The sequence below is a fragment of the Aedes albopictus genome, chromosome 2 (genome assembly GCF_035046485.1).
Source record: "Aedes albopictus strain Foshan chromosome 2, AalbF5, whole genome shotgun sequence".
Classification (NCBI taxonomy): Eukaryota; Metazoa; Arthropoda; class Insecta; order Diptera; family Culicidae; genus Aedes; species Aedes albopictus.
In genome coordinates, this window is record NC_085137.1 from 515193290 (window position 1) to 515220475 (window position 27186).

The 27186-nt window shown below is 38.2% G+C and overlaps 1 protein-coding gene across 2 annotated transcripts; it reads left to right on the forward strand.

The window, feature by feature from the left end:
• Positions 1-31: 31 nt before the first annotated feature.
• On the forward strand, positions 32-22662 carry LOC109411462 (membrane-bound alkaline phosphatase). 2 transcript variants are annotated; one of them, XM_062854570.1, is made up of 4 exons: positions 32-137; positions 214-558; positions 628-926; positions 21288-22662. In XM_062854570.1, exons 2-4 carry the CDS (start codon positions 438-440, stop codon positions 22488-22490), a joined length of 1623 nt encoding a protein of 540 aa, XP_062710554.1. In that variant the 5' UTR covers positions 32-137; positions 214-437; the 3' UTR covers positions 22491-22662. The 2 variants fall into 2 exon arrangements, with proteins under 2 accessions (XP_062710554.1, XP_019540532.2); XM_019684987.3 differs by having other exon boundaries at positions 114-558.
• Positions 22663-27186: the final 4524 nt, after the last annotated feature.

A 27186-nucleotide genomic window follows, 5' to 3' on the forward strand; every position in this document is an offset into this window, starting at 1 on the left:
TCGCTGCTCTCTTGAGTGAGTTTTGCTTCCAGAGAGAACAAACACTCAACTGCTTTGATTCAGATCATCGATCAGTTTCAGAGTTAACATTTTCTGGGAATCTTTCGGTAATTGTCCCTCAGTTGACTAAACAAAACGTAAGTAGAATGCGAACCTAACAACATATCGATGGTTCAATATAAAAGAAGATCGTCAACGATCATTACCGATCAGTTTGGATTGGCGCCATTCGAGTGTGATCGCGCACACACTTCTCCCTCTCTGCAGCAGCAGCTTGGAGCTATAGGCATGCAAGAGTGCGGGTAGCACCTCGCCATACCTTATTCGATAATCGACGTTTACTATCCGAGCACGCTGCAACCAACGAGAAGAAATAGTGCGATCGTCTACCAGAACGCGTGCGGTAACCGTCATTGTAGTAATAGCATCATAACAATATGTACCTTCTTCGTACGATCGGTGTTTGCGTTGTTCTGTTATCGTCAGTGTTTCGGGCATCCCGTGGGAGTCCATCGCAGGAATTCGTCCAATATCTCACAACTACCCCGAGTGATCACGGTTAGTCCTTGTGAAGATCGCAGGAAATTGTTACCACGATCATTTTTCTTCGTTTCCGATCTTCAACAGTGCATCCACCCCCGGATCGTGACGATGGGAATCAGAACCGAAAGAAGAGACTGATTTCCGCGCCAGATTACGAAGAAACGGCCCAGTTTTGGAACATTGGGGCCCAGCTGAAGCTCAAGGAGCAACTGCTCAAACGGAAAAACTACAACAAAGCGAAAAATGTGATCTTCTTCCTGGGCGATGGCATGTCGATACCGACGCTGGCAGCCAGCCGCATGTATCTCGGACAGAAGCAAGGCCACTCGGGCGAGGAAACGCAGCTCTCCTTCGAAGAGTTTCCAGACGTCGGTCTAGTCAAGGTGAGTGGGATGGTTGTCGCGTGCTCGCGGTAGTCCGTCTATATGTGCAGTGCAGGCAAAACTAGGGTGGGTGAACCAGTAGCTGTGACTGTAGGAATGTGTTTCTACGTTTCTCGATCAAGGCCGTGAACTGTTTTTGTTCAGCAGAACAGGATATGTAAAGCTCATAATGACAATTTATTCCGTGGCGTTCCACAAAGTAGGGGAATTGGGGGTAATATGAACACCCTAAGCGTTTGTCGTCTTTTCCTATAGAAATATGACAAAATCTTTCTTTTTTACCCTGTTACATCGTAGATGGTAATATATTCTAAGAGTCCTGGAAGAAAATATTGATAAAAAGTACAATTTTCTTACATTATTTTCGATTGCAAAAAATGCAAGAAAACAGAGTCATGAAAAATAGTGTGGGTAAAATGAACAATCGATGGGGGTAAAATGAACATGTCTTCAAAAACTAGCTTAAATGTTTAATTTCGATATATTCAAGTATAGGTCACCAAATTCAATGTGAACTTTATATGCTACACTTTTAAAATTTTTGATATAAAATTTGGAATGTGCTGAAATCATTATTTGTAAAAAATGTACTAAAATAAGTGGTTTTAAGGATAAAAATCTTATTTTATAAGCGTATTTTTTTTTCTTAACTTTTTGCTCTAGTTGTGTCATAATATGTATTCTAGATCTCAATATACCGAGATTGCACAAAATTTTATAAAAATTGGATAAAGTTTGAACCAGCTGTTCATTTTACCCCCAAGTCGTGCTGGTTTTAAAGTTGTTCCTAAAATTGTATTGAAAGCATAACCTAATTATTTTTTTCAACTGAATATTGTCTTTTGGGAGTACATTATTGGAATATGACATTACATATGTCATATTCTGCGAAAAATATACGAATGGACCTTAATTCAGATAAGTTCAATTTTACATCAGAGCATATTTTTCACGTGGCTTTTGAACTTTTCGTTATAATTAAGTGGTTTATTTAATTTTCAAGTTCAAAATCTGCAGAAGTATAATGATTTACGCTATCACACAGATTCCAATCGTTAAAACATGCAGAAATACGCTAATTGCTGTAAAACACCACCCTGTTCATTTTACCCACAATTCCCCTACAACCCTTTTACATATGTTCTTTGGATTGTATACCTCTTTTGAAGGTGTATTAATTCTTGCGTGAATATTTTATTGCTATTTCTGTGGTGGTTTTGTCTGTGATATGATGTATAAAAGTCTTCAAGCAGTACTCGGTTAGAGTTCTACTTCAATTCGAGGAATTACGTGACTTAAGGGCAAACGTCTTGAAATCCCGCTTCAACAGTGCATCAGAACTTCAGACGCACAAATCTCAAGAAGCAAGCTTCAAACAACAGTGCATTTTATTATTCTGTCCTTGCTCACTTGTAATAAGCTTGAAATAAGAAGATCAGATGCGCTGGTTTTGTTTACAAAGAGATTTGTGCGCTTAAAATCGTGAGTAGGTGCCAAAGTCGGCCATTGTGGCGGCCTTTTTGGATTCTAGTAAATCTGTCCTTAAATTTTCTCGACTACCAGTAGTGTACCATTGCTCATTGCTTACATCACAATATACAAAATCAATAATGACACATTCTACGGGCCCCGTATCATCAATACCAATTTTTCAAAGTTGAGTTATGGCATATTTGACATTTTTATCACATTCTACATTACTTTTGTCCTCCAAAAATGTATTCGACATGATATTAGTGTGACAATAAATATAAATTGAACGACGATTAAGATTAACATTAAAATCGTGATTTTATGTCTTTTAGGCACACTTTTCATCCAAACTATCGTATTTTAAACACCAACACACTGATTTTTCAAAAGTCTTCCATCATTTGTAGATAAATGTATGTAGATTTTTTAGCATACAAAGATTTTTAATCGGAAGACTTTACAACTCTGAAATATGGCTGATCATAGTATGGGTTTTCATTGCGTTGTAACGTCACGAAAAATCAACATTTTTAAATTTTATTCAAATACGGAAAACGTTACAAATATGAAATTTTGTATGCTCTTTGTACTCGAAAAGATCTTTCAAATGAGACTAAAAAAAAAGAAAATCGGTTCACGGAAGCCTGAGTTTCACCTGGGTGAAGTTTGCGTTGTAACGTCACGAAAAAAAGTTCTGTGGAAAAGACCAAATCTTTCTGGCTTGGACGGCTTCTGAATTGGACAAACGTAGTTCTATATTCAAAACAGTTTCGTTCTCGTTGTGTGTGATCTCTTTTTCGAGATATCGTTTATAAATTGCGTACCATTGCCGGTTAATAAACTACGTAGACTTTTGAAGGACGGGGGAGATGGTGTTTGGTCAAAATCTACGATGTAATTGTACTGCGATATTGTAAATTTTTTTAATCGTAATCTAATACCACTCAAACCGAAAATTTCTGTGATATGAGTACCCTAATAAACCAACACAATAAACGGACCGTAATGTAGACGGTTAAACAATACTACATACTGTTCGAACTGTATCCCGAATGGGTGGTTAAGCAAATCTTATGGTTATCGTTTATGCGGGTGGCCAACAGACGAAACACTGACGAAATTACAAAGTTATTGAGTTGATCAAAGACTTACAGTTGATGGATAGTTTGATTTAAAGTCCCACCAACAGGCGGCGCTAGAGAACTTACAAATTTTAAATTTCATACATCTCAGGATTCCTTTTACATAGAAATACAATTTCTTCGGCAAATTTGTTTGGTAAGTAAAGGACTTGCAGTTGATTTACCAATAGATGCGAGATTTTGCCACTAGAAGACGTTAGTTTCCATTTTACAAAAGCAGGCAAGGGATTAGAATTTCTTGAAAAGTATTCTACAAGCTGGAACTTTTTTTTACTTTGGACATATTGTATTTAAATCAAATTGTAATCAAAGATATATAATTCTTAACTTTCAAAATTTGATTTGATTTGATTCACTTATTCCTTAGATATAAGAGTTAATAGAACACAGTCAAAAATATGATTCTGCTAACCAATCAAGTCCAAAATTGGGCAGTTTAGTGAATAAAATATTGCTATTCTCTAAAGCTTAATCGAAAGAACTCATTTTTCTGAGTATAACGTGATTTTATTGGATTCCAATACCTTTGTTTTGATGGTTAAATTAACAAAACAGTTTTAATTTTCGTGGATAGAATGACAGTTCAATCGATAAAATGACAGCTCGACCCGAACAAAAGATTTTCCCCATACAAACTTTAAATGCATTTAAAAAATAGTTCCCGGACTCCAAAAATTATGAAATTTTGGATTTCGACTAATTTTTGGGCGGAGAATCTGATTATGACATAATCTGGATACCCCCAAAGAACCCAATTGTAGAAATTACAGATAACAAAATGAGGGACTATCAATCAAAATTTGAGAATTTTTGATATATTTTATAAAAAGTTACGGCTTGTTGAATGTGTTTTGGGTAATTAATAAAATTGACATGCTTTTGAAAATTTGCAACTACCACCACTGTGTGGCAGAAATTAATACCATACTGTTATTAAACTGAAAGTCTAGTGATCTACCAAACAACTTTAATGAAGCAACCATCTTTCCAATTAATCACGATCCTGAGATAAGTAAAACTAAAAATGTGTAAAGGGTGAGTCATTAATTATTGTGCCCCCCTACCTTCAACTGATTCGCAAATTGTCTACAATTAACGAAATGAAACCAAATTTTTACAGTAGTTAAGTATATGTATGTATTTCAACTTTTTATACCTATAGGTTCAAATTTAGGATGCGTTTTAGTGAAATTTACATTTTCAATTAATGCCCTCCATGTGGGTGGATATGTTCAGGCTCGACTTGAAACAAATTATTAAAGCTCTCTGGTTTGTTTATGCGCATCGTGCCTGGTTTTCACCCAGCTCCAAGCTTATATTTCATTGTCAACCGTTCCTGAAACCTATTGGCGAACATTAGGATGATCCCATAATGTGTAATCATTAATTGTTCCAAGACGCGATACCATTATTTTTGATTTTAGCATGTGATTGGACAACATCTTTTTTAGAACTGTTAACTAAATTTATTCTATATCGACCGGAATCTCACTGATAACTGCTCAATTTATTATATGTAAACAATAAGGAGAAACTGTGCAAAATTTGGTTGATTTTGGTGAAGTAGGAAAAAAGTTACGTTAGTTTGAAAATGGCACAATAATTATCGACTCACCCTTTATGCCCTCTAGCGCCTCCTAGTGGAAGGATTTGAAATAAAACGGCCCATCAATTGAAAGTTCTTGACCAGCCAAACAATTTTGTCGAGGACACCAACTGTCTAAATAGTTAGGATCTTGAAATATATGGGATGGATATAAGGTCAGTGTTACATCTATTTTTGATATAACAAGAATCACCGACAAACAGACTTAACACCTACGAAATTGAAACTCATATATCTCGGGACTCAAATTACTTAGACTTAAGACTTTTAGAATGTTGATGTCTTTGGAAAAGTTGTTTATCTTGTTAAGAATTTTCAGTTTAAAAGCCGTTTGGTTAAAGTTTCTAACTGACTAGTGGTAGTTGAAATTTTGAAAAATAATGCACTTTATATTTATTCAACAAATATTCAACATGTTGTAACTTCTTATAAAGTGCCCAAAGATTTTGCCAAAAAATAGTTTCTCAACTAATCATAATTGTGTCTGAATCTCGTATCCAATAGTAAATCAGCTGTAAGTTTTTGACTTATCAAACCAAAGACACTAACTCTCTAAGTAATTATGACTCTGACATATATACGATGTTTTTTTTGTCAGAATTAGGTCTATTTGTCTCTGGAATCACAGAAATTAATGCCCTAAGTGGTATGCAGATCTTCAGGTATGTCTTTGGTTCAATAACGGCTCGCACATCTTAAAGCGTTTGAAATTAAATCAATAACATTGCATAAATTATTGAAAAATGTTTAATTCGACGGCGTGATTAGTTTTATGCTGCAAAATCTAAATATCTGGCGGTGAGAAGTAATGAATATCAACGGTTTAGTCTTTGGGACAATATTAGATGATTATGGGTGGTACTAGGCCGAAGATGTGTACCATTAACCTTTATGAAGGAGTGTTCATACTGCTGATAGCAATAACTTGGCCCTCCGAGCCATTTATCGCAAACAGATTTTTAATAGAATAAAGTTGCTCTTGGAGCAGTAAAAATAATGCAATAATATATTCACAAATTCGGGCAATTTTGGCTGATAATTCTGATTCTAAAATGATGTGCATTTTCGTGACGTTACAACGCGAGCAGAACCCTGTTTGAAACTGAACGGGCGTTGTAACGTCACGAAATGTAAAAGTCGATTATCCAAAAACAAATCCGAAATTTAAATGTTTTATTCTATTTAATTGAAGAACAAACCAATAAATTTCAATTATGAAAAAAATCAGCATATCATGAAAATCCGAGCAGATTTTTTAAGATGTTGGTAGCGCGTTAGAGAGGGTCGGATTCTAGCGCGTTGTAACGTCACGCTACAAATACGCATTTTGAACAAATTTTTCTAATGAAAACTAAATGTTCAATAGGTCAAATATATCAGAAATTTTACAAGGAATCCGAATATGAAAAAATATTTCGAGATTTACGCTCGTTTTCATGAGTTATAGTGGAAAATCTGACTACGAATGCGTCAAAATGTTGTAACGTCACGGTAGAATGTGTCAATACTATAATATTCCAAAATCAGTTATTTTTACGGTATCGAATATCGTGGTCGAAATCTGGATAACTTTCTGACATAGATCGAAGTAAATTTTATGAAATATTAAAAAATAATAGGGGTACTCACTAAACAGATTAAATTGCTGCGTAAGCCATGATTGTCTGCTTATTTGAAAAGTTTCATGATGTTGCGAATGAAAAAATCAAAGATTGCCTTGGTGATCACGACGTTTAATCAGTTTAATCAGTTTACGCTGTTAAGTGAATCCCCCTAATATTCTTGATTTAATGCTTTTAGGAACACCTGCACCAAGTTGTGTGGTAGAAATCTTTTAAAAGACTTTCAGGTGATGTTCCTCGATAATAGATATTCTATTGAAAATCCAGTGGCAATTTGTGATATACATTAGCGTGGCTCAAAACATATGTACCGAAAAACTATGTCAAAGAACGCAAAGTGATCAGACGCTCCTCCGATAACTGTTCGGTTTCCTAGATCCTGATTATCAACTGGTGGCCAACTTTTCCGGGTCCATCTTGATGAGTTCTGCTACGATACTATTCTTACCAGCAGCTTTGTTACATATATTGCGCTGGTGAAATGAGAGCGCATTTAGGTGCATTTTTGACTCGTATTTTCAAAAGCACACAACTCGTTATCCACAAAATGCATGTAGCTGAAAATTGAAAATGCTTCTCAATGTTCATTTCGAGTGAGCAAACACTGAGTACCATTGTTAGCTCTGTGTGTTGTTCAGATGACGAGACTCGTGCTTTTGGTATTTTAAAGGCAGCTATCTTTGGATTCGCTTTGGATTTCGATTGTCTCACGTCTGTCCGTAATGTGTGTAATGTTCCATTTTGTCGGGTTCCTTGCTGCAGCATTACCGTCCGTGCTACGTTCTTCTCCTCGTCGAACCATTCGTTTCGTCCACTCCTTTTGACTGTTCTCCAGCAGTCCTCTAGAGGGGCCTCGTCGAGCTCGCCCTCGTCTTGCATCAATACCTCAAGATTCTGCACGTTCGGTTGCTTCAGTCGCTCAAGGTTGTACCGTGGCGGTCGCCGGTACCGTACATTATTGATGACGGAATGTTTTGGGTGCAGTTTGACCATCACCAGATAGTGGTCGGAATCGATATTAGCGCCACGATAGGTCCTGACGTCCGTGCTGTGGTGATCTCCAGCTGTAACGATCCTGGTCTACCTGAGCATCTAGGTCTCCTATGATAATCTTGATGTCGTCTTTGTCATCATCAGTGCTTCCGGAGTAAGCCTTCAGTAGATCGGCAAGTACATGGGTGCTCCCAATGAAGTTGAGAGATCGGCAGTTCCACGTTTCCAATCGCAAGTCCTTTTTGTTCGCTGGGGTCTAAATAAGAGTTTAAGGCAATTTAGTATGAACAACAGCTAAAAACATGAAAAAATCTAATTGTTCCTGATAAAATATTTTAAAAATTTCCTTATATATAGCATAAATTCAGGTATTCTGTGGAAAGAAACCCGATGTACATTCAATTTTTATAATCTACTGCAGTACTTCCCAAACTGTGCGCCGTGATCATTTCTCAGGTGCGCCGCTGGTTCTTGAGCCAAAATGAAAAGACCAAACTCTTATTATTGCAAATGCCATTTTTTTTGCAGTTTTTGTTTCGTTTAGTAAAACTAGTGTCGCATCATTGTACTTAGTCATTTTATTCCAATGTCTTGTCTTGCCTTTTTGATGAGCACTTCAAAAGATAGTCGCTCAAAGGGGTTTCCCCTTTTTCAAATTATAAGTTAAATATGTATATTCCAAATTCATCGAATATTTAACGAATGTAATTTTTGACATCCTCAAGCAACTTGAAGATTTTTTTTTTTAATTTTTCAATTTCTGGAGTTTCGAAAATTTTCCTAAACTTCTGAAATTATTTGGACTTTTTATGATTCAGCTATGTCATCGATAGTATCAATAGCTTTTAATTCAAAATAAATATTTCAAGGATCTTTTCAAAGTTTTTTCCAGAATCATTTTTTTATTCCGTGTCGGGTATTTCCATCACTGCCAATCCAGAATCATTACTGTCACATATAATGTCAATCTGCCGGTCTCCATGCTATCTCACATTTTTACTAAAATCACTATCGCAAAACAATTCTGCGACGATTTGAATATTGATTTCGTGCATGATTCTGAAAAACCCTTTATTGAGTTGTGCCATTTTGCAAGAAAACGAAAATTGACTGAAATTTGACAAACTATTTAGCAAATTTGAAGGTTTCCGATAAGTTCAGTGAATTTTTAAGATTTTTTTTTGATATAGACGTTTCATTATTGACGAAAAGTAGTAACTGAGAAAATAACATTCTCGATTTGATACCCTAAGTGCTTGCAGGACATATTCCCAAAATTACTGAAAAACGCATGATTCGGTCTGATTTAACGCCGGACAAGTGTTAAAATGATAAATCTTCTTAAAAAGTAGTAAAAAGTAGTTGGTGCGCCGCCACATTTTTGAACATTTTAAAGGGCGCCGCGTTAGTCAAAAGTTTGGGAATCTCTGATCTACTGGTTCAGGCATAGCGTTGCAATGAGAGTATATTACAGGTGGGGAAGAAGAAGAGATGGCTATGTATTATGTCGAATTCGTTTATTTGCACCGCCTGCACCGCTTTGCCACCGGGTGTAGCAAACTTGCACCGAAACCGTTCGTTTATTCGCAGGTACTGTTCTGTTTTGACACCCGATTGGCACCGGTGCAAGAAAATGCTACACCCAGTTTGAGCGCGGTGTAGCAGGTACAAAGCTAGTTTTACCAATACATGCATATCGCTGAACTTGTATCGTGGTTTTGTTTAGGTAGGAAGGATGATTTTCTCTTGCGCATTAGGTAAACAGTTTTCTTGGACATTCATTAAACAGCAAATCTGTGCGTTTAAAAATTATTTAAACTTGACCGATGATTATCACGTCTTTCAATCAACTTCTGAGGAATCTTCAAAATTGATCGGTAACATGAAATTTCAAAGAGTTGATTCAACGTTTATTTTCCCCATTACAAGTTTTTTTTTTGGTTATCTCAAATATGTGGATTACTTTTAATGATTTTAATCATTAGAATTTTCTGTCGCATGGTGATCTATTAATTATGAAAAAAAATGACGTAATAAAGTTTTGATAAACCCAGAATAGAATAAAAATCTATTCATTCAAATTGGACTGAAATATTAATAAAGTAACATTTTGTAGGTACAAACAGTTTTAAAAACCGTGATTTTTTTTTTCTTACAACAAATATTGGATTTTTGAATTACAAATGTCACTAAAGGATGTGGGACGGGATATGGGAAAATAAAATAATTCGACCCCCAGTTTCACGAGGGGGAGTCTGTTGTGGAGGAATTTATGTTTGGTGAAACTGGCAGCACTGATATAGCTCAACGTGAAAAACAGTACAATAGATAGCTTTAGTGTTGGGATGTTTGTGTACGGGAGTGGCAGAAAAATACTAGGATGTAAGTTATATTTAGGTTTAAAATGAATTTATAATAAAAATTTATAAAATTACAGCATTGAAGCTGACCGCAAAAAAGGCTGCTTTCAATAAGTATTGCATCGCCCGGAACCCGCATCATCGTAACAGGATGGTTGAAGCGTTTTTAATATGAGTTGCGTTTCAATAACGTTATGTTTAAAAAGCATTTATTTATTTTTCTTTTTACGTTGTAGCTAAACGTTTTCTATTGCCTTTAACATTTTTTGTGTTAAATTTGTGCAAGTAGATCGTTTACAATTGTATGTTAGCATCCTTTTTTATTAGGCAACGGAAATTGTTGAATTCTAAGTTGCTTTCAATTGAAAAATTGTGATATTACGAGAATTTGAAGAAGATAAATAATGTAGGAGTGTTAAAACATTGGATAACAATTTTTAAGAAACATTTATTATTACAAGTTTATCATGTACAAGTGGATTACTGAAAACTTTTAAAATTGTTTAATTGGATATAGAAAGTAAAAAATAAAAATAATTTTGTTCATCACGGAAATCATGAACACATTGATTATGTTTATTTTTGATATCCTTTATTGTTTTTATTGACGCTCTCACGCGCTCTTACTAATACCATCATAAGCTATCAACAAATTGCACCGAAACCATTCGTTTTTCCGGTGTCAATTGCTACACCGGTGCAGTGCACCGTCGGGAATAAACGAATTCGACATTAGGAAGGAAAGAAAAATGTAAACACAAATAGTGACGTCACTATTTGACACGCGTTCTTATGGGAGCTCGCTTTGCTTGTAGTAGTGACATGTTTTGTACCAGACACGGATCTCACGCACACGAATTATCTTCTTCCTCACCTCTATTAGACTCTCATTGATAGCGTTGGCCATGTATCTCAGCTTCCAGTAGTCCAAATTAGATAAAATTTTGACCACGATTTACATATACCATGGATTTCAGTTTGCCAGAATTTCATAGCGGTCTAGCTTGAAGTCAAAAAGTTTCAGAGGACTGTTCAAAGATAAATTTACTTCGTGCACTAATATTCGTCTCCTCAGAAGGAAAATATCAAATCATTTTTTTTATCTGTATTAACGAGATTTTTAACCCTAGGCTAGTTCATCTCGGGACCCACGCTTTACTTCCCTTCCGAAGGAAGAACTCACATTTTGTGAGTTTGTCGGGAGTGGGATTCGATCCCAGGTCCTCGGCGTGATAGTCAAGCGTTCTAACTATCACACCAGATCCGCTCCACATCAAATCATTACAGATATTATTTCTTACCTTTGCCGATTCCTCATTAGATGGAAGCAAAAAGATGTAGACTATCGAAAACCACCCTCCTAAGCGACGGGGTCCTTTTGTTACATTCGATCCGTCATAATTTTACAGGTTTTTTTTCGAACTGTGTAGCTGACCCTGTACACATCCCGGGGTGGCTGTCGATAGAGACGTTAAATGCGCCAGAAAAGTTGCCTGGGACTTGACAAACCTTTCATTTAACGAACTCTCGACACCTGGCCAGGTCCTTACGATCAGCGGGGATGGGGAGGAAATATTGATTAGATATCTACTCAGAATATGTCCAAGAACTTGACCCACTTCATAGCCGAAATTGTTGAAGTAATTAAAGAAAATCATCAAGTAATCCAGCAGAAATTTTTGGATACATCCCTGGAAAAGATGATTGGAGGATTTCTGAGGGAACTCATGAAACAATGTTTGAAGAGAACCTGAGAGGAATTTCTGAAGAAATCACTTGAGGAATTCCTGGAGCAATCCCAGGATGAATTCCCGGAGTAATCTCTGGAAGACTTTCTGGATAAATCCCTGAACAAATACCTGGATGAATCTCTGGAAGAACTCCCACAGGAATGCCTGGAGGAAACCCTGTAGAATCCCTTGAGAAATTGTCGGAGGAACCCCTGAAAGAATTACTGAAAGTATACCTGGAAGAATTCTGGGAGGAATTCCTAGAAAAAAATCTGAAAAAATCGTTTGAGGTATTCCTAGAAAAAAAACCAGATACATTTCTAGAGCAATCTTTGGAGGAATTTCTGGAGATTCCTGGAGGAATTCTGGGAGGAATCCCTAGGAAAAAAAAATCTGAAGAGATCTTTAAGGAATTCATAGAGGAAATCTTAGAAAAGTTTCTGAAGGAATCCTTGGAGAAATTTCAGGAGGATTTCCTGGAGGAATCCCTGGGAAAATCCCTAGAGGAATCTGAATTCCAGAAGGAATCTCTGGAAGTTTTCCTGGAAAAATGTCTGGAGGAATACCTGTAAAATTCCAGAAGGTATTCCTGGATGATTTTCTAACAGAATTTATGAATGACTTCCTGGCGAAATTCCTGGGGGAATCCCTAAAGAAATTTCTGCGGTATTTCTAAATTAAATCTTGGAGGAATACCTGCATGAATTACTGGAAGAATCCCAGGAAGAATTCCTGAAGCAATCCCAGGAGAATCTCCTGGAATCTTCTGCGGAATTCCTTGAGGAAACCCTGAAGCAATCGCTGGAGGAATCGATAAAAGAATTCTAGGAGAAATCTCTGTAAGAATCCAACGAGGAATTCCTCGAAGAATGCCTGGATAAATTCTTGGATTAATGCCCTGGTGGAATTCTTGGAGGAATCCCCGAAGTTTTTCCTGGAGAAATCTTTGGAGAAATTCCTGGATGAATTCTTAAAGGAATTCCTGTAGGAGGCTCTGGAAAAATCCTGGGATTTCCTGGTGAAATTCTTGGAGGAATCCCTGAAGCAATTCCTGGAGGAATCTCTAGCGGAATCCCTGAAAGAATTCCTGAAGAAATACCTGAAGGACATTCTAGAAGAATGCCTGTAGGAATTCCAGGAGGAATTTCCACAGGAACTCCTGGAGTAATTTCTAGATGAATTCCTGAAGAAACCCCAGAAGAAATCCCGGAAGCAATTTCAAGAGGAATTCCTAAGGGAATCCCTAAACAGTTCCTAAAGGAAGTACTGGATTATTTTTTGGAGGAGTTCCTTAAAGAATACAAGGAGGAATTCCTGAAGAAATCCACAGAAGAGTTCCTGGGGAATCTTTGGAGGAATTTTTAAAATAAGTTGTTCCTGAAAGAATCACAGAAGGAATTCCCGAGTGAAGCCCTAGAGATACTCCTGGAGGAATCTCTAGCAGAATTTCTGGAGGAATTTCTGCAAGAATTTCTAGAGGAATCTCTAGAGGCATTTCTGGAGGAATCCCGAGAGGAATTTTTAGAGGAATCCCAGGATGAAATCCTAAGAAATCGCAGATGGAATTCTTGGAGAAATCCTGAAGAGTTCGTGGAGGAACTCCTTGTGGAATTCTGTAGCAGCTCCTAAAGGAATCCCTAGAGGAATTCTTGAAGAACCCCAAAATGAATCTTGGAAGCAATACCAAGAGGAATTCTAAGGAAATCCCTCAACATTTCCTACTAGATTAAGGGGTTATAGTTGAGGTCGAGCACAAAATCGATTGTTTTCTTATTCCTCCATCCATGAACCAACCTTCAACTCACACCCCACAAAAGCACTGTAGCACTTCAAAGTTGCATTTCACTGCTACAGAATGCAGCAAAAGCTGTTCAATTAATCAAATAAATCATTTTTTCCCCGTCGGTAAAATGTAAACAACAAGCATTCATCGTCTAGGGAGGATGCAAGCAAAAGTGAGCGTGGATTTTCTGCGTATACGAAACATCGTAGGGTCTTCTACCATTTGGGCAGGTGTACCTTTTTTGGGGACTTACCGCTATAACTAACTCAATTTCAAACGGATTGATTTGAATTTTTGTATAGTGTTAGGCACGTATAGTATCTTACTCTATACAAAAACACAAATTAATCAGTTTGAAATTGACTTAGTTATAGCGGCAAGCGCCCAAAATAGGTACACCTGCCCAAATGATACAAGACCCTATTTCACAACCACAGAGAATGGTTTCCGCGTTGCACTGTGTTGGTATATAATGATCTGGTGGGCAAAAATATTAATTGAAATGTTTTGGTCGTTATTCTCAAGCCACGTTCACCCTATTTTAGAAGCTTTCCGTTCAATCATACTTTGAAAACATGATTTGATTTGCGTTGCGAAGAACTCAATCGACGTTTCGTGTAATCACCTATGGCCAAATCATAATTTTTGACCATCCTATGTACCATAGTGTCACGTAGAAAGTGTGCTCGGAATTCAATTCAGGTCTCGCCCGAAATAGACGCGGGCAAGACGGAAATAGAATTCGAGGGACAATTATTCAATCTTATTATTTTAAGGAAATTATAGTTCTTTCACAATATATTTTTACGTGATATGAAAGCTAACTTATAAATTAACAAATGATACCGAATTGGCAATAAGGCATTAGGAGAGGTGCAAGAATTAACTCGATCAATATTGGTCGGTGCTTAGGAACACGAAAATTAGATAAAAACCCTAGATAACCGAGAGACTTTCCAATTTAATTCGAAACCGAATGATTGTGTCTAGTTGACTTGTTATTGCCGGAGTTATTAAATTCTATGAAACAGAAAAGTTTGCCAAGAAAAAGCACTTGCTACAAATGTTTGTTTTTGAATTATATTAAATCGTCCCTTGGTTACTTACATTTGTCTTCAAGCAACGCTCTGGAACTTTGTGGCTATAGACTAGAACGCAATGAAATTCTGCTACACTAAAAGGCAATATATTTGTAGATCCTGGACCAAATTTCAGCAATATCGGACTTCTAGAAGCTGAGATACAAGGCCCCAATCTTGAGAATTTTGTATAGAAAGCTTTTGATTATTAACTTTTGCTACCGACTTTATGCCATCAAGCTACTGTTGACTTAGTAGTAGAGCCTTAGTAGTAATAAGTCTCGAAGAACACCTTTTCTTGTTGGAGTCTAGAATACGAATGAGCACAGCTCATCGCTCTTTTATTTCATTTACTTACTTCACTTCAGACATCGTTACAAGAGGTTACAATTCATTTCACTTCGTTTGACAACTGATTACACTGTTAAATGCATATGTTTAAATAAAGGGTTAATACTATTATAATACACTGAAAGTATTTCAATCTCGAATGTGTCCACTGAGACACTACAACTTCTTCCCCCTTTCGATAAGGTTATAGATCTGAGCGAACTTGAGTTCATCTTAATTATGATTATCAAAGTATCTTACTGTCGATCGTAATACACAAAATTCGAATCTAATTTGGTATGCCTAATACGCTTCGATCGTCGTAACGCAGGACTCGGCTGAAGCTGATCTTCACGTCTCCGTTTAGCTCTTCGATTGGGATGTTCTTCTTCGGAGTCTTGCGGCTGCTCCATACCGACATTATCCGGCGAGGCATTTGCCCGAGCCATATCGTGCGTCCTGGATGTTGGTCTAGGCGTAGGAAGCGTGATGTTTGGTCGTGGTGAATCCAGATTGTTAACCAGACGAATTTGCGTTCGATGAGCAGTGGTTCGCACGCTTCCAATTTCCACCTGCAAGATATGTCGAGAAACACGTCTTATAAAAACAGCTTTCAACCATCTCGCGGGATTGTTTGGGTTATGGTTCTTGTACCAAACTATATCGCCACTCGTCAGATCATCTAAAGGGTCCAATGGTTCAGGCCTAATCTCAATAGGTGTATCATCTTCACGCGAGTGGTCAGTTTGTACAAACAAATTGTTTTTGAATCGATTTTTTGGATTTATTAAATCCAATATTGTTTTAGGCTTATAAGAGAATATTTTTCTTGATGGGAATTCCTCATCATTTGTCGAATTTGTATTGCGATAGTTGAATAAAAATAGATTAATCTGGTCCTCCATACCAAACTCCGTCATTTCAGGGTCAATCAAAAACTTCTTTAACACATCCTTTGTAGTCCTGACTAACCTCTCCGCCTGGCCATTGCTAGCAGGGTTATAAGGAGGGCTTTTGAGTACAGTTATACCTTGCTTTTCTAAAAAGTCAACAAAGGTGTGTGAATTGAATGGAGGACCCCCGTCCGAAACTAAACAGTCAGGCAGCCCAAACCGTGCAAAAAAACTCTACTAATTTGATTAAAACCTTAGAGCAATCGGTGCCTTTTTTCATCCATTCCACTTCTAACCATTTAGAAAAGCTATCGACAATCAACAAAAAAGTATGCCCAGAAAAATGGAAAAAATCTATATGAATTCTGCTGAATGGTTTGGTTGTTGGTGTCCATTTGGATTCAATTTTCTGCTTTGGTATTATAGCCATTCCGCCACATACCTCGCAACTTGCTACAAATTCTTCTATTGCATTATTAATACCGAACCAATACACCGATCGCCTGGCCAGCTGTTTCATTTTAACTATTCCGTTGTGATTGGCATGAACCAGTTTCAAAATCTTCTTCTGTAGCTGCTGCGGAATGACTACTCTATCCTGGTACAGCAAGCAACCCTCCACCATCTCCAAGTCAGACTGGTTAGAAAACACATTTACAAATCTTTTCTCCAAACGATCCGGCCAGCCCTGCTGCATGTATAAAATGACTTTCTGTAAGAAATCATCCTTTTTTGTTTCATCAGCAATTGCCTCAAAGTTTAAAGGGAATTCGCCCGAAAAGTTTATACTTCTGACGTACTCTAAACCGTATTCCACTGGGATTGATTGCTCTAAAGGAAAACGTGAACAAAAATCCGCGTTACCCATTTTCCGAGATGGTCTGTAATAAATTTCAAAATCATAAATGGACAATTCCATAATAAAACGTTGAAGTCGAGTAACTACTATTGATTTTTTTTCCAGATTTTCCGAAAATACCCAATAAAGGCTTGTGATCCGTGAAAACCTTGAATGATTGTCCATATAAATATTTATGAAATTTTTTAATGGTGCACACCAAAGCAAGTGCTTCTAAGTGCAAAATTGGATAGGATTTTTGAGCTGAATTTAGTGAAAACGATGTGAAGCATATGGGCTTTTCGGTATCATCTACAATATGGGCAATCACCCCCCCTAAGCCGTAACTAGAAGCATCTGTTATTATAGCAATGGGCTTTTTAGGATCGAAATATTCCAAAAAATTTGCAGCTAAAAGAGAATTTTTTGCACTTACAAAAGCCTCATTACAATTATTGTCCCATATGAATCTCACATTCTTTTTCAATAAGTTGTACAAGTGATAGAGCTTTGTGGATAAATTCGGTATGAACTTATTGTAATAGTTGATCAAGCCTAGAAATGATTTCAGTTCTGTAACATTCTGGGGTACCTTAGCCTTCTGTATCGTCGCAATTTTGTCTGGGCATGGTAAAAGACCTTTTTCACTCAAAATATGACCAAGATAGTCGAGTTGCGAAACAAAAAATTTGCACTTGTCCAAGTTTACCTTAATGTTTGCCTTATTTAATCTCTCAAGTACTAAAAATAGTCTCTTTCTACAATCGTCATAATCTTTTCCCGCGATCAACACGTCATCTAAATAACAGTAAACAAACTCTAAACCTTCGAGTACTTGGTCCATCACTTGCTGAAATATTGAAGCACTCGAAGAAGCTCCCTGTGGCAACCTGTTGTAAACAAACAATCCTTTGATTGTGTTTATGATCATGAATTTCTTGGACCTTTCCGTTAATGATAATTGAGTGTACGCCCCCTCAAGATCTAATGAGCAAAATACTTTGCAACCTGCTAAGCCTGCGAACAAATCTTGTGCAGTGGGTAAAGGGTACGTATTTGGTATAATTAGTTTGTTAATTGAAACTTTGCAGTCGATGACAAGCCTGATATCGTTATTTTTTTTCATTACTATCACCACAGGTGATGCCCATTCGCTTGTTTTGATTGGAGTGATCACTCCTTCTTTTTCTAAGCGAGCCAAATAGTCCAAAACTTTATCCCGCAAACGATAAGGGACATCATACGCTTTTTTGAATATCGGAGTCTCGTTTTTTAAAACAAGATCCGCTTCAAAGCCTTTAATTGGTGTCGAAAAATCTTTTTTAAATACACCTGCAAATTTTTGCTTGAGCTCATCGACAGTCGTATCTAGAGCATGTTCAGCCATACTATGTATTGTAGAGGAACTGGTGAAAAATTCTCTCCAATTTGAAAAGAATACATCAAGCCACGTGCGGCCAAGTAAAGGAATAAATTCATTCTCACAATCAATCACCAGCAATTGCAAGTTAGCCAATTTTTCTCTAAATTTTACTGAAACATTTGCCTCACCCTTGATACTCAACCTATTACCATTCACAACGATCAATTGTTTACTGCTTTTGCTCAAAGGCTTGCCAAATGTGCGAAAATACTGATTTTTACCAATAACGGACACCGAGGCGCCACAGTCCACCTCCATTGTTAACGATTTCCCTTCAATTAAAGTATTAACTAAACACGGATTATTGATCTTATTGATCGACGACACCATCATGCACTCTAATTCACCTGCGTCATATTCCTCGTCTTCACTGTCAGATTTGTCGGTTTTTAACCGGTTGAACAGCCCACTAATGGATGCGTCATCTGTAGGTCCACTACCGCCATGTTCTGCTTGCCAAGTATCCATGAACTTAACGGTGTCTCTCCTAAGATTTTTCAATTTAAAACATTTACGCTTCAAGTGTCCTTTCAATCCGCAAAATCCACAGACACGGTCCTCATATGCTAATTGATTCCTGCTATTGTCTCTTCTCCAATCAGTTTTCCGTGGACCATTGTATGACCGATAACCAAGCCTATCCTTCACTGAGAGTCTCTCGTTTGGTGAATTCATAGATCTAGCTAGGTCCAAAGTATCTCGAATCTTCCTGAATGCACTGCCCGCCGAACTGCTTGGCCTAACCGCGGAAATTTGATCTAAACTGTTTCCTTTCATACCCCTTGCATTTGAGCTAGCCATCTCCCAAGTAATAACTATCTTTTCTGCACTTGTTAAAGTTAACTTCTCTTCGCTCAGCAGCCGTTGCTGTAAAGCCTTATCCTTGACCCCAGCAACAATTCTATCTACAATGGCTTTCTCCTTGAAATTTTCGAAAGAACAAAACTCGGCTTGCAACTTTACCGAGAGGACAAAATCCTCCACTGTCTCATCGTGCTGCTGAATGCGATGGTTAAATTTGAATCTTTGGATAAAATCCGTTTCTGTCTTATCAAATCGACTTTTCAGTTTCGATACCATTTCATCATATATAATATCACTGTAATTTGTATTAGGAAATAATAATTTAACCTCACTATAAACAGAAGGGCCACACAAAGTCGCGAAATAGTCTTTCTTATCCTCGTCCTTAATCTTGTTCAACCGAAACACGGAACTTAAACGTTCAATCCACTCCGAAAAGGATGTGCCTTTTCGATACGGTTCCATAATGGTGGCTAGCGTGCTCTGGGCCATCTTGAAATTTTAGCCGCAATCGAGATTAATGTAAGAAAAATGGGTAGCTTACCAAATTTTCCGTGTCACAACCTGCACCAGCCAATTAGCCAGTGAAAACGGCAAATCCGTGGAAATTGGAAAGGCTCCCGTCCAATCGCCGAACAAAAATCCGGGTTCTTACGTCAGCTTATAGAGAACAAAGGATTCGCTCCGCTGTGTAGGTGCCAGTTAGCAAATGGTTCGTGATTGTTACCAGAATGGCTACCAAATAACAATGTCCGCTAGAGAATTGTACTACACAGTTGGCAATGGCGCAATGATACAAGATCCTTGCCGGTTCTTTCAACCTCGGTTCCAGTTGACTCCCTGGAGATGAAATATTCTCGCTGCCGAATAGCCGGAACTCAACTTCCAAATCCACTCTGCAACTGCACCAGCTCTCTTGCACTTTTGCCACTACTACTTTGCACACACTTGATTGATTTTTTTCCTGTCGCCAGCTAATAAAGTCTCGAAGAACACCTTTTCTTGTTGGAGTCTAGAATACGAATGAGCACAGCTCATCGCTCTTTTATTTCATTTACTTACTTCACTTCAGACATCGTTACAAGAGGTTACAATTCATTTCACTTCGTTTGACAACTGATTACACTGTTAAATGCATATGTTTAAATAAAGGGTTAATACTATTATAATACACTGAAAGTATTTCAATCTCGAATGTGTCCACTGAGACACTACAAGTAGGAGGAAAGTTGGTGGCTGATCTGCAGCTCCCCGTGGTCACCCTAAAAATAAAATAAAAAAACTTGTTCACATTTTTTACTAAATATATAAAATGTAATTGAAAAATAACATTTATTTAGCTTTACCACAACGCAAGTCTGTAATGCAAAGTGATTCTACCTAATAATCACGAATTTGAATGACAATTGAGCCAAATCTCCTCTTGTAGTTCTGCATGAAAAGTTGATCTGTTGAAATATTTAATAACGCAACTACTGATACATCCGCCCTAAATTGAACGGAAAGAGATAGTGCGTGATTGATATTTTATTTCGGCGACTACCTATTAGCCAGCAATGCATTGCAATGGCATTTGGAGATGGCTATTGTTCCTGTTTAAATAACACCAGTTATCGACAATCAACACTTCAGAAGAGTGAAAGCGATATTTGTCGTTGCTTGCGAATGATTGTTCGAAGATTACCTTTTAATTGAAGTCTTGTTAGAAGACGTTTAATTGATGCATGCCGTCATCATATCCATTTAGCAGTAATGACACCCCGATAAGTAGTAGGTATTCTGCACAAGTTGACACCCTTGGCCGCTATCTCACGTCAGTATGCATGCTGGTGCTCAACTCATGGCTACCCGTTTGAATCGGTGCGAATTTTAAAACCATCAAATTCATTCAACCGTGAGCAAACAAAACCACTATCCGTACGCCGCACGCCACCTCACGCCCCACTCGGCCTGCATGGGTTTTCGCGTATGGAATAATAATAATTGATTTCTTTCCGTCACCACTCTGACAAGGTATCTTACTGTCTGGTTTAAAGTCTGCCTTATTAGGCGCTGCGCTGAGTAATTCAACCGGTCGTTCTTGTGTCGCTATCTGGTCGGGGTTCTGCCAAAAACTACACTTTGAATAGTATGATAACTGCTTTAATGAAACAATATTTTATTAATGTATTTGCCAGTTCTTACTTGGCGCTTGACTCCTTCCAGCAGAGCACCGACCACCTAACATTCAAATCAATTAATAAATGCTACCGTTCTTGCATTCTCGACCCATCTCCCATCCACAGACATACTGCGTGGATAAGCAGGTTGCAGATTCGGCTTGTTCGGCAACGGCTTATTTGTGCGGAGTCAAGGCCAACTATGCCACAATCGGCGTCACGGCTGCGGTTAAATATAGCAACTGCGCTACCGGCAATGACCCCAAGAACCAAGTCGACTCGATCATGAGCTGGGCTCAGGCAGCCGGAAAAGCCACAGGCATTGTGACTACCACCAGGGTCACGCACGCCAGTCCAGCCGCTAACTATGCCCATGTATCGAATCGAGAGTATGAATGTGACGCCGATGTTCTGGCGCAGAAAGCAGATCCGAACGTTTGTCAGGACATTGCCGCTCAACTGGTGCGGAACAGTCCCGGAAAGAATCTAAAGGTTATTCTTGGGGGCGGTAGACGCAAGTTCACCCCTAACACAGAGAAAGACCCCTCTGGCAAACTTGGGCAACGCATGGATGGGGTCAATCTGATCTCAGAATGGTATTACAGCAAACCCCTCGGGTCTGCTAGATACGTTACGAACAAGGAAGGACTCAATGGAGTCAACTTCAATGAGACGGAATATCTGATGGGTCTGTTCAACTACGATCACATGAAATATCACATGGACAGCAATCCTCAAGAAGACCCCACTCTAAGTGATCTCACCTACGCTGCCATCAAAACCTTAGAGAAGAACCCAGCCGGATACGTCCTATTCGTAGAAAGCGGTAAAATCGATTTGGCCCATCACGAAACCAAAGCACGGAAATCGCTGGACGAAACAGTTCAACTCTCGGAAGCCGTCCAGCTTGCCACGCAGTACACCAGCTCGGACGACACTCTAATCCTCGTAACAGCAGACCACGCGCACACAATGTCCATGGCCGGGTACTCCAAGCGCGGCCACGACATTCTGGGCGTAAGTGGTTCATCCCACGATAAAGGCAAAAGTCCCTACACGACTCTGTCGTACGCGAATGGCCCTGGAGGTCCAGCCTTTTCGGAGGGTCGGCGACTGAACATCACCGAAGAAATGCTGACCAACAAAGACTTCCAGTATCCGAAACTAGTTCCTTTGAAGTACGAGACACATGGGGGAGATGATGTGGCACTGTTCGCCTACGGGCCATGGTCACATCTCTTCTCTGGAATGTACGAGCAGAACGTAATTCCGCATATCATCGGGTATGCAGCGTGTATAGGAAACGGATTGACGGCGTGCATAGGGTGAGAATGAATGTTTGTTGCGTTGTTTCGTGCGAGTCAGTTCAATGTACAATTAATAGAAGAAAACAATTTACGTGTCTCGAATGTGTCACGTTACCGTTATTGTAGTACTGTATGTTTTACTAACGTATGTGATTTTTAAGATGTTTTAATAAATTTGTAATGTAGGTTTTTAATTGAAATGCACAACACATATTTATTTTGAAAGAAGTCCCGATTAAAACCGACCCCCTATTAGAAGGGCTTCCCAAGAATCCCGAAACAATTTATAGATGTTTATCCAGACTATTGCTAGATATCAATCTGTATTTTCACAAAATAAATGGATATCCAAAATTTAATATTTTTTGGTGCAGTATTCAACAATAAGGTAATACAATTTTGTTTGAAATTTGGTATACGCGTTTTTCTCTAAAAACATTTGACAATGCTTATCAAATTCGGTAGAAACTCTTTTGCGTGATTCAAAATAACTACACAGAAGCGTCTCTTGACAGAATGCGTGAAAAATTAAGTTTTTGAGAGTAACTTAAACAAGAACTTATTTTTGGCTGTACATATTAACGAGATTTTCAACCCTAGGCTACTTCATCTCAGGACCCACGCTGTAGTTCCCTTCCGAAGGAAGAGCCCACATTTTGTGAGTATGTCTATGTCTATGCTCTTGCTCTATGTTTCATTATTCTATGTTTTAAACTTAACGATAAGTTACAGGTGATGGCCAAAGTGTTTGGGATAGAGTAATGCGGGGCAAAAGTTCGCACGGGGCAAAAGTTCGCAGTGAGTCTTTTTCTGAGCACGAGTGAGGAACCCAAACAAATCTGTATGGGTTCGACACATAATCAGGTCAGCTACTCGTCAATAAAATTTGGAACGATTTGGTTATGGTTTGGCAGAGTTATGCGAAAAAATGTGTTTCTAGGGGTTTTGATAGAATTTTTGGACCTTTTGGAATAAGAACTTTTAGTAACAGGAAGAAGAAGAATCTCATAACCTCTTTATGTCGGAGAATCGTTATTCCATAGTAGTTCGCGAGGTGCACTCGAATAAACAATAAACTACTAGTACCTTTTGCAGAAAGGGACATTGTGAAAACCTCGACAGTGGGGCAAAAGTTCGCAGTAGCTGTGGGGCAAAAGTTCGCACTAGATTTCTGAGTCTAGTACATCAATATAATTACAGAATCTTTGAAGCAATGATAATTTCGTATAGAAACTACTATATATGCATAATATGAGTAGTATGCACCCTGAAATCGTTGCGACAGAGGGTCTGAACTTAGTTTTGTAAGAAGATTGATTGTAAATCAAACATTATGTTCACGCATTTAAATCAATAAATGAAAAATGGCTAAAAAACATTTTAAAACATTTTCTTCGTCATCCTCGTCGTGTCCTTTCGTATGTTTCTGAAGGTCTTATGTTCATCTACTTTACCGGGGTCTTTCATAGCTTAGTTTGTAAATTCACAGTTATAATCCATCACCATACTGCGGGGATAAGATTCAATAACAGTCCCGTTCAACAATTTTGCTCCATATTTGATTTTTTTTTTCATGCGTTTTGTGCAACACGTATCTCTATGATTACCCCACAATGTATTTTGACAACTTCAGTAACGCTGTAAAGGACAGCTCTTAGGTAATAGTTGTGGAAGTCTTCATAAAACACACTCTATACAAAAGTTGAACACCAGGTCGTATTTCAGTTGGGTCGTAATTCTAAGAACAGAAAGAAACAGATTTAATGGCTAGAGTGAAAGGATGAACATGAATTAACTTGAAATAAATGAACATCACACCAATAAACTACCCTGTACAAGGTGCGAACTTTTGCCCCGCAGAATGCGAACTTTTGCCCCCACTATGGGGCAAAAGTTCGCATTGGAGTACTTGTTTTAAAAATTGTATTACTAAAACTACAAAAGGAACGCGAAAAAATCTAGTACTACGTTTTGAAGGCAACATGCTAGGGACCCGTTTAACGAAGAAAAACGATATTATTTTCTTTTCGTTCAATAGTTATTTTGTGAAGTCTGTTAGGTGCGAACTTTTGCCCCGCATTACTCTAAGCAATTTTTTTTTCTCTCACAAAAAGTTCAACTTTTCATAGAGTGCATCAAAAATTCTCAAATTTTATCTGTTTATCAACCTATTATATGTGCAGCATTGGTACAAATTTGAGCTCGATTGGTTAATCTTTCACGAAGGTAGAGCCGTGCTGGTAAAACGCTATATTTTAAATATCAAATTTTTGAACAGTGAACCAGTTCACTGGTTTCCGAGATATAACAGTTCCAAAAAAAGTTATCTAAAAAATAATGTTTTACGAGAACGGTTCTAGCTTCGTGAAAGATTAACCAATAGAGTTCAAATTTGTACCAATGATGCACATAGGTATAACAGGTTGAGAAACAGTCAACATTTGAGAATTTCTGATGCACTCTATGAAAAGTAACATTTTGGCCACCCGCTGTATATACAAGATGCCATTTACGCTGTACAACATCAACACAATATTGAACAATGTGAATGAACTACGTTTATTTCTTCAAAGTTTTAATGTTGAGAGTTATTTTTATAGGGTTTGCCCCAGATCCAGACAACCTAAATCCTATCGAACATTGAACCAATTTCAATTCAATTATAATTTATCGACCGTCATTTCATGGCGTTCATGCATTCGTTCAATACATGGTACCCTAATCTTCACACTTGTTTGCAACCTATCGAATACTATCAAATCTATCATTTATTTATTCACTTTGATCTCTACTCCCTGACACTGTGAGAAGAAAATTACCGTTAAAACCTATCGAATTTGTTGTGCACAGCAAAAACATATGCTCGATGAACAAATTGAGATTTAAATTATGAAAAGAAACCTACGTATACTCCAGTAGGAATCGAATCCACGACTCTCAATTCGCTAGACGGCGCTTCTATTCCTTCAAGCTACGGAGTCACTTGACTATCTCCGTCCCCTCTAGGCGTAGAACGAAGCTCGATTCTACAATCGCACATGGTTACCTTCTTTTCACAATCCAAATCCCCTTCGGATGGGAGTAGATGAACATCTATTACGTATAGACTTCTCTCATTTCAGTATGCGAGACCAGCTACGTCGCTTCACTCCACTCGTGGAATAATCACCGTTGTATAAAGCCATGCATGACTGTCTAACAATACAGAATGAGCTCACCCATTACGATCCATCTTTACATCCATCGGAGAGCATGCAACTACATTAGTCATCATGATGGCCATTCGATGCCGCGAAAATATCTACACGACCGAACAACACAAATGGAACTGAATTTTTATACAGTAGACGTTCGATAAGTGCAACATGTTTACGTTTCAGTTACCGAATGAAATTCGCTAACTGCAACGACTGACATCCGTCAAACAGTTGTCAATTGCTGTTGGACGCAGCCAGAATGTACTCAAAAACATCGCAATGCAGTAGTGCATCTGAAAAACATCGCAACTCTGTTGACGTTTCGTTTTTGACAAGATAGCGGTGCGATAACTGCAAAATTGTTGCACTTAGTGGACTTGCAGTTAAAAAGCATTGCAGTTAAACCGTTTGCACCGAGCGAACGTCTACTGTACCTTATGGTAAACTTTATGTCGTTTATCAAACTTAGAGAAACCTTAAGTGCATGAAATATGGGCACCTCACGGTACAGTAGACGTTCGCTCGGTGCAAACGGTTTAACTGCAATGCTTTTTAACTGCAAGTCCACTAAGTGCAACAATTTTGCAGTTATCGCACCGCTATCTGTCAAAAACGAAACGTCAACAGAGTTGCGATGTTTTTCAGATGCACTACAACTGCATTGCGATGTTTTTGAGTACATTCTGGCTGCGTCCAACAGCAATTGACAACTGTTTGACGGATGTCAGTCGTTGCAGTTAGCGAATTTCATTCGGTAACTGAAACGTAAACATGTTGCACTTATCGAACGTCTACTGTATATCAAACTAAATTCTTCGGTGATACTTAGTACTGACTACTCAAGAAAAATATAAATTAGGCAACTTATGATTATACAAATTAGTTACAGTAATAATTTCAGCGGCTGTTCGAGTCCGTATGAAGTTGATCATCAATATTAACTTCTTTTCTCGATCAGCCCAGATAGCTGTGTAGTGTCGGTAGCGATTGTCTCAATTGGCTAAGAATAACACTACGGACCGCCTGTTCCGGTGGTAAGAATCCACCAACAGGTGACCCCTAATTCATGGTGTGATGCGGCTTTATGCTTACCGTGCCTAGGAATGAATGGCTAGGGGGGTCTAATAAAAACCTAACCGCTAACGGAGCCTGTGGAGTACCAGGGCGCCCTCCACAGTATGTAGCCCTTACTGCGCTAACCGGAGCAATGGTGCAGTGGACCTTGTGTTTCTCCGAGACAATCAGCTGCCCTTCTTTAGTTTCACTTGAGGCTAAATAAGGGCGGGATTATGAAGTTGTTGTTAATTAGTTTAAATTTTCACCTATATGGTTTTGCATTATGCGATTTACACAGTGTATTCTGTGTATCCCTACCTTTGGCGTTTTCCAATCGATACCGATTTGGTTTTATTGTTGCTGTTCTTTGTTGTGCTGTTGTTGCGAAGGAGTTTAATCTTACCTAGTTTGGGTAGTGGCTACGGTTAAGATAGCTCAGATCAATCTTCAGCATAAAAGAACAGC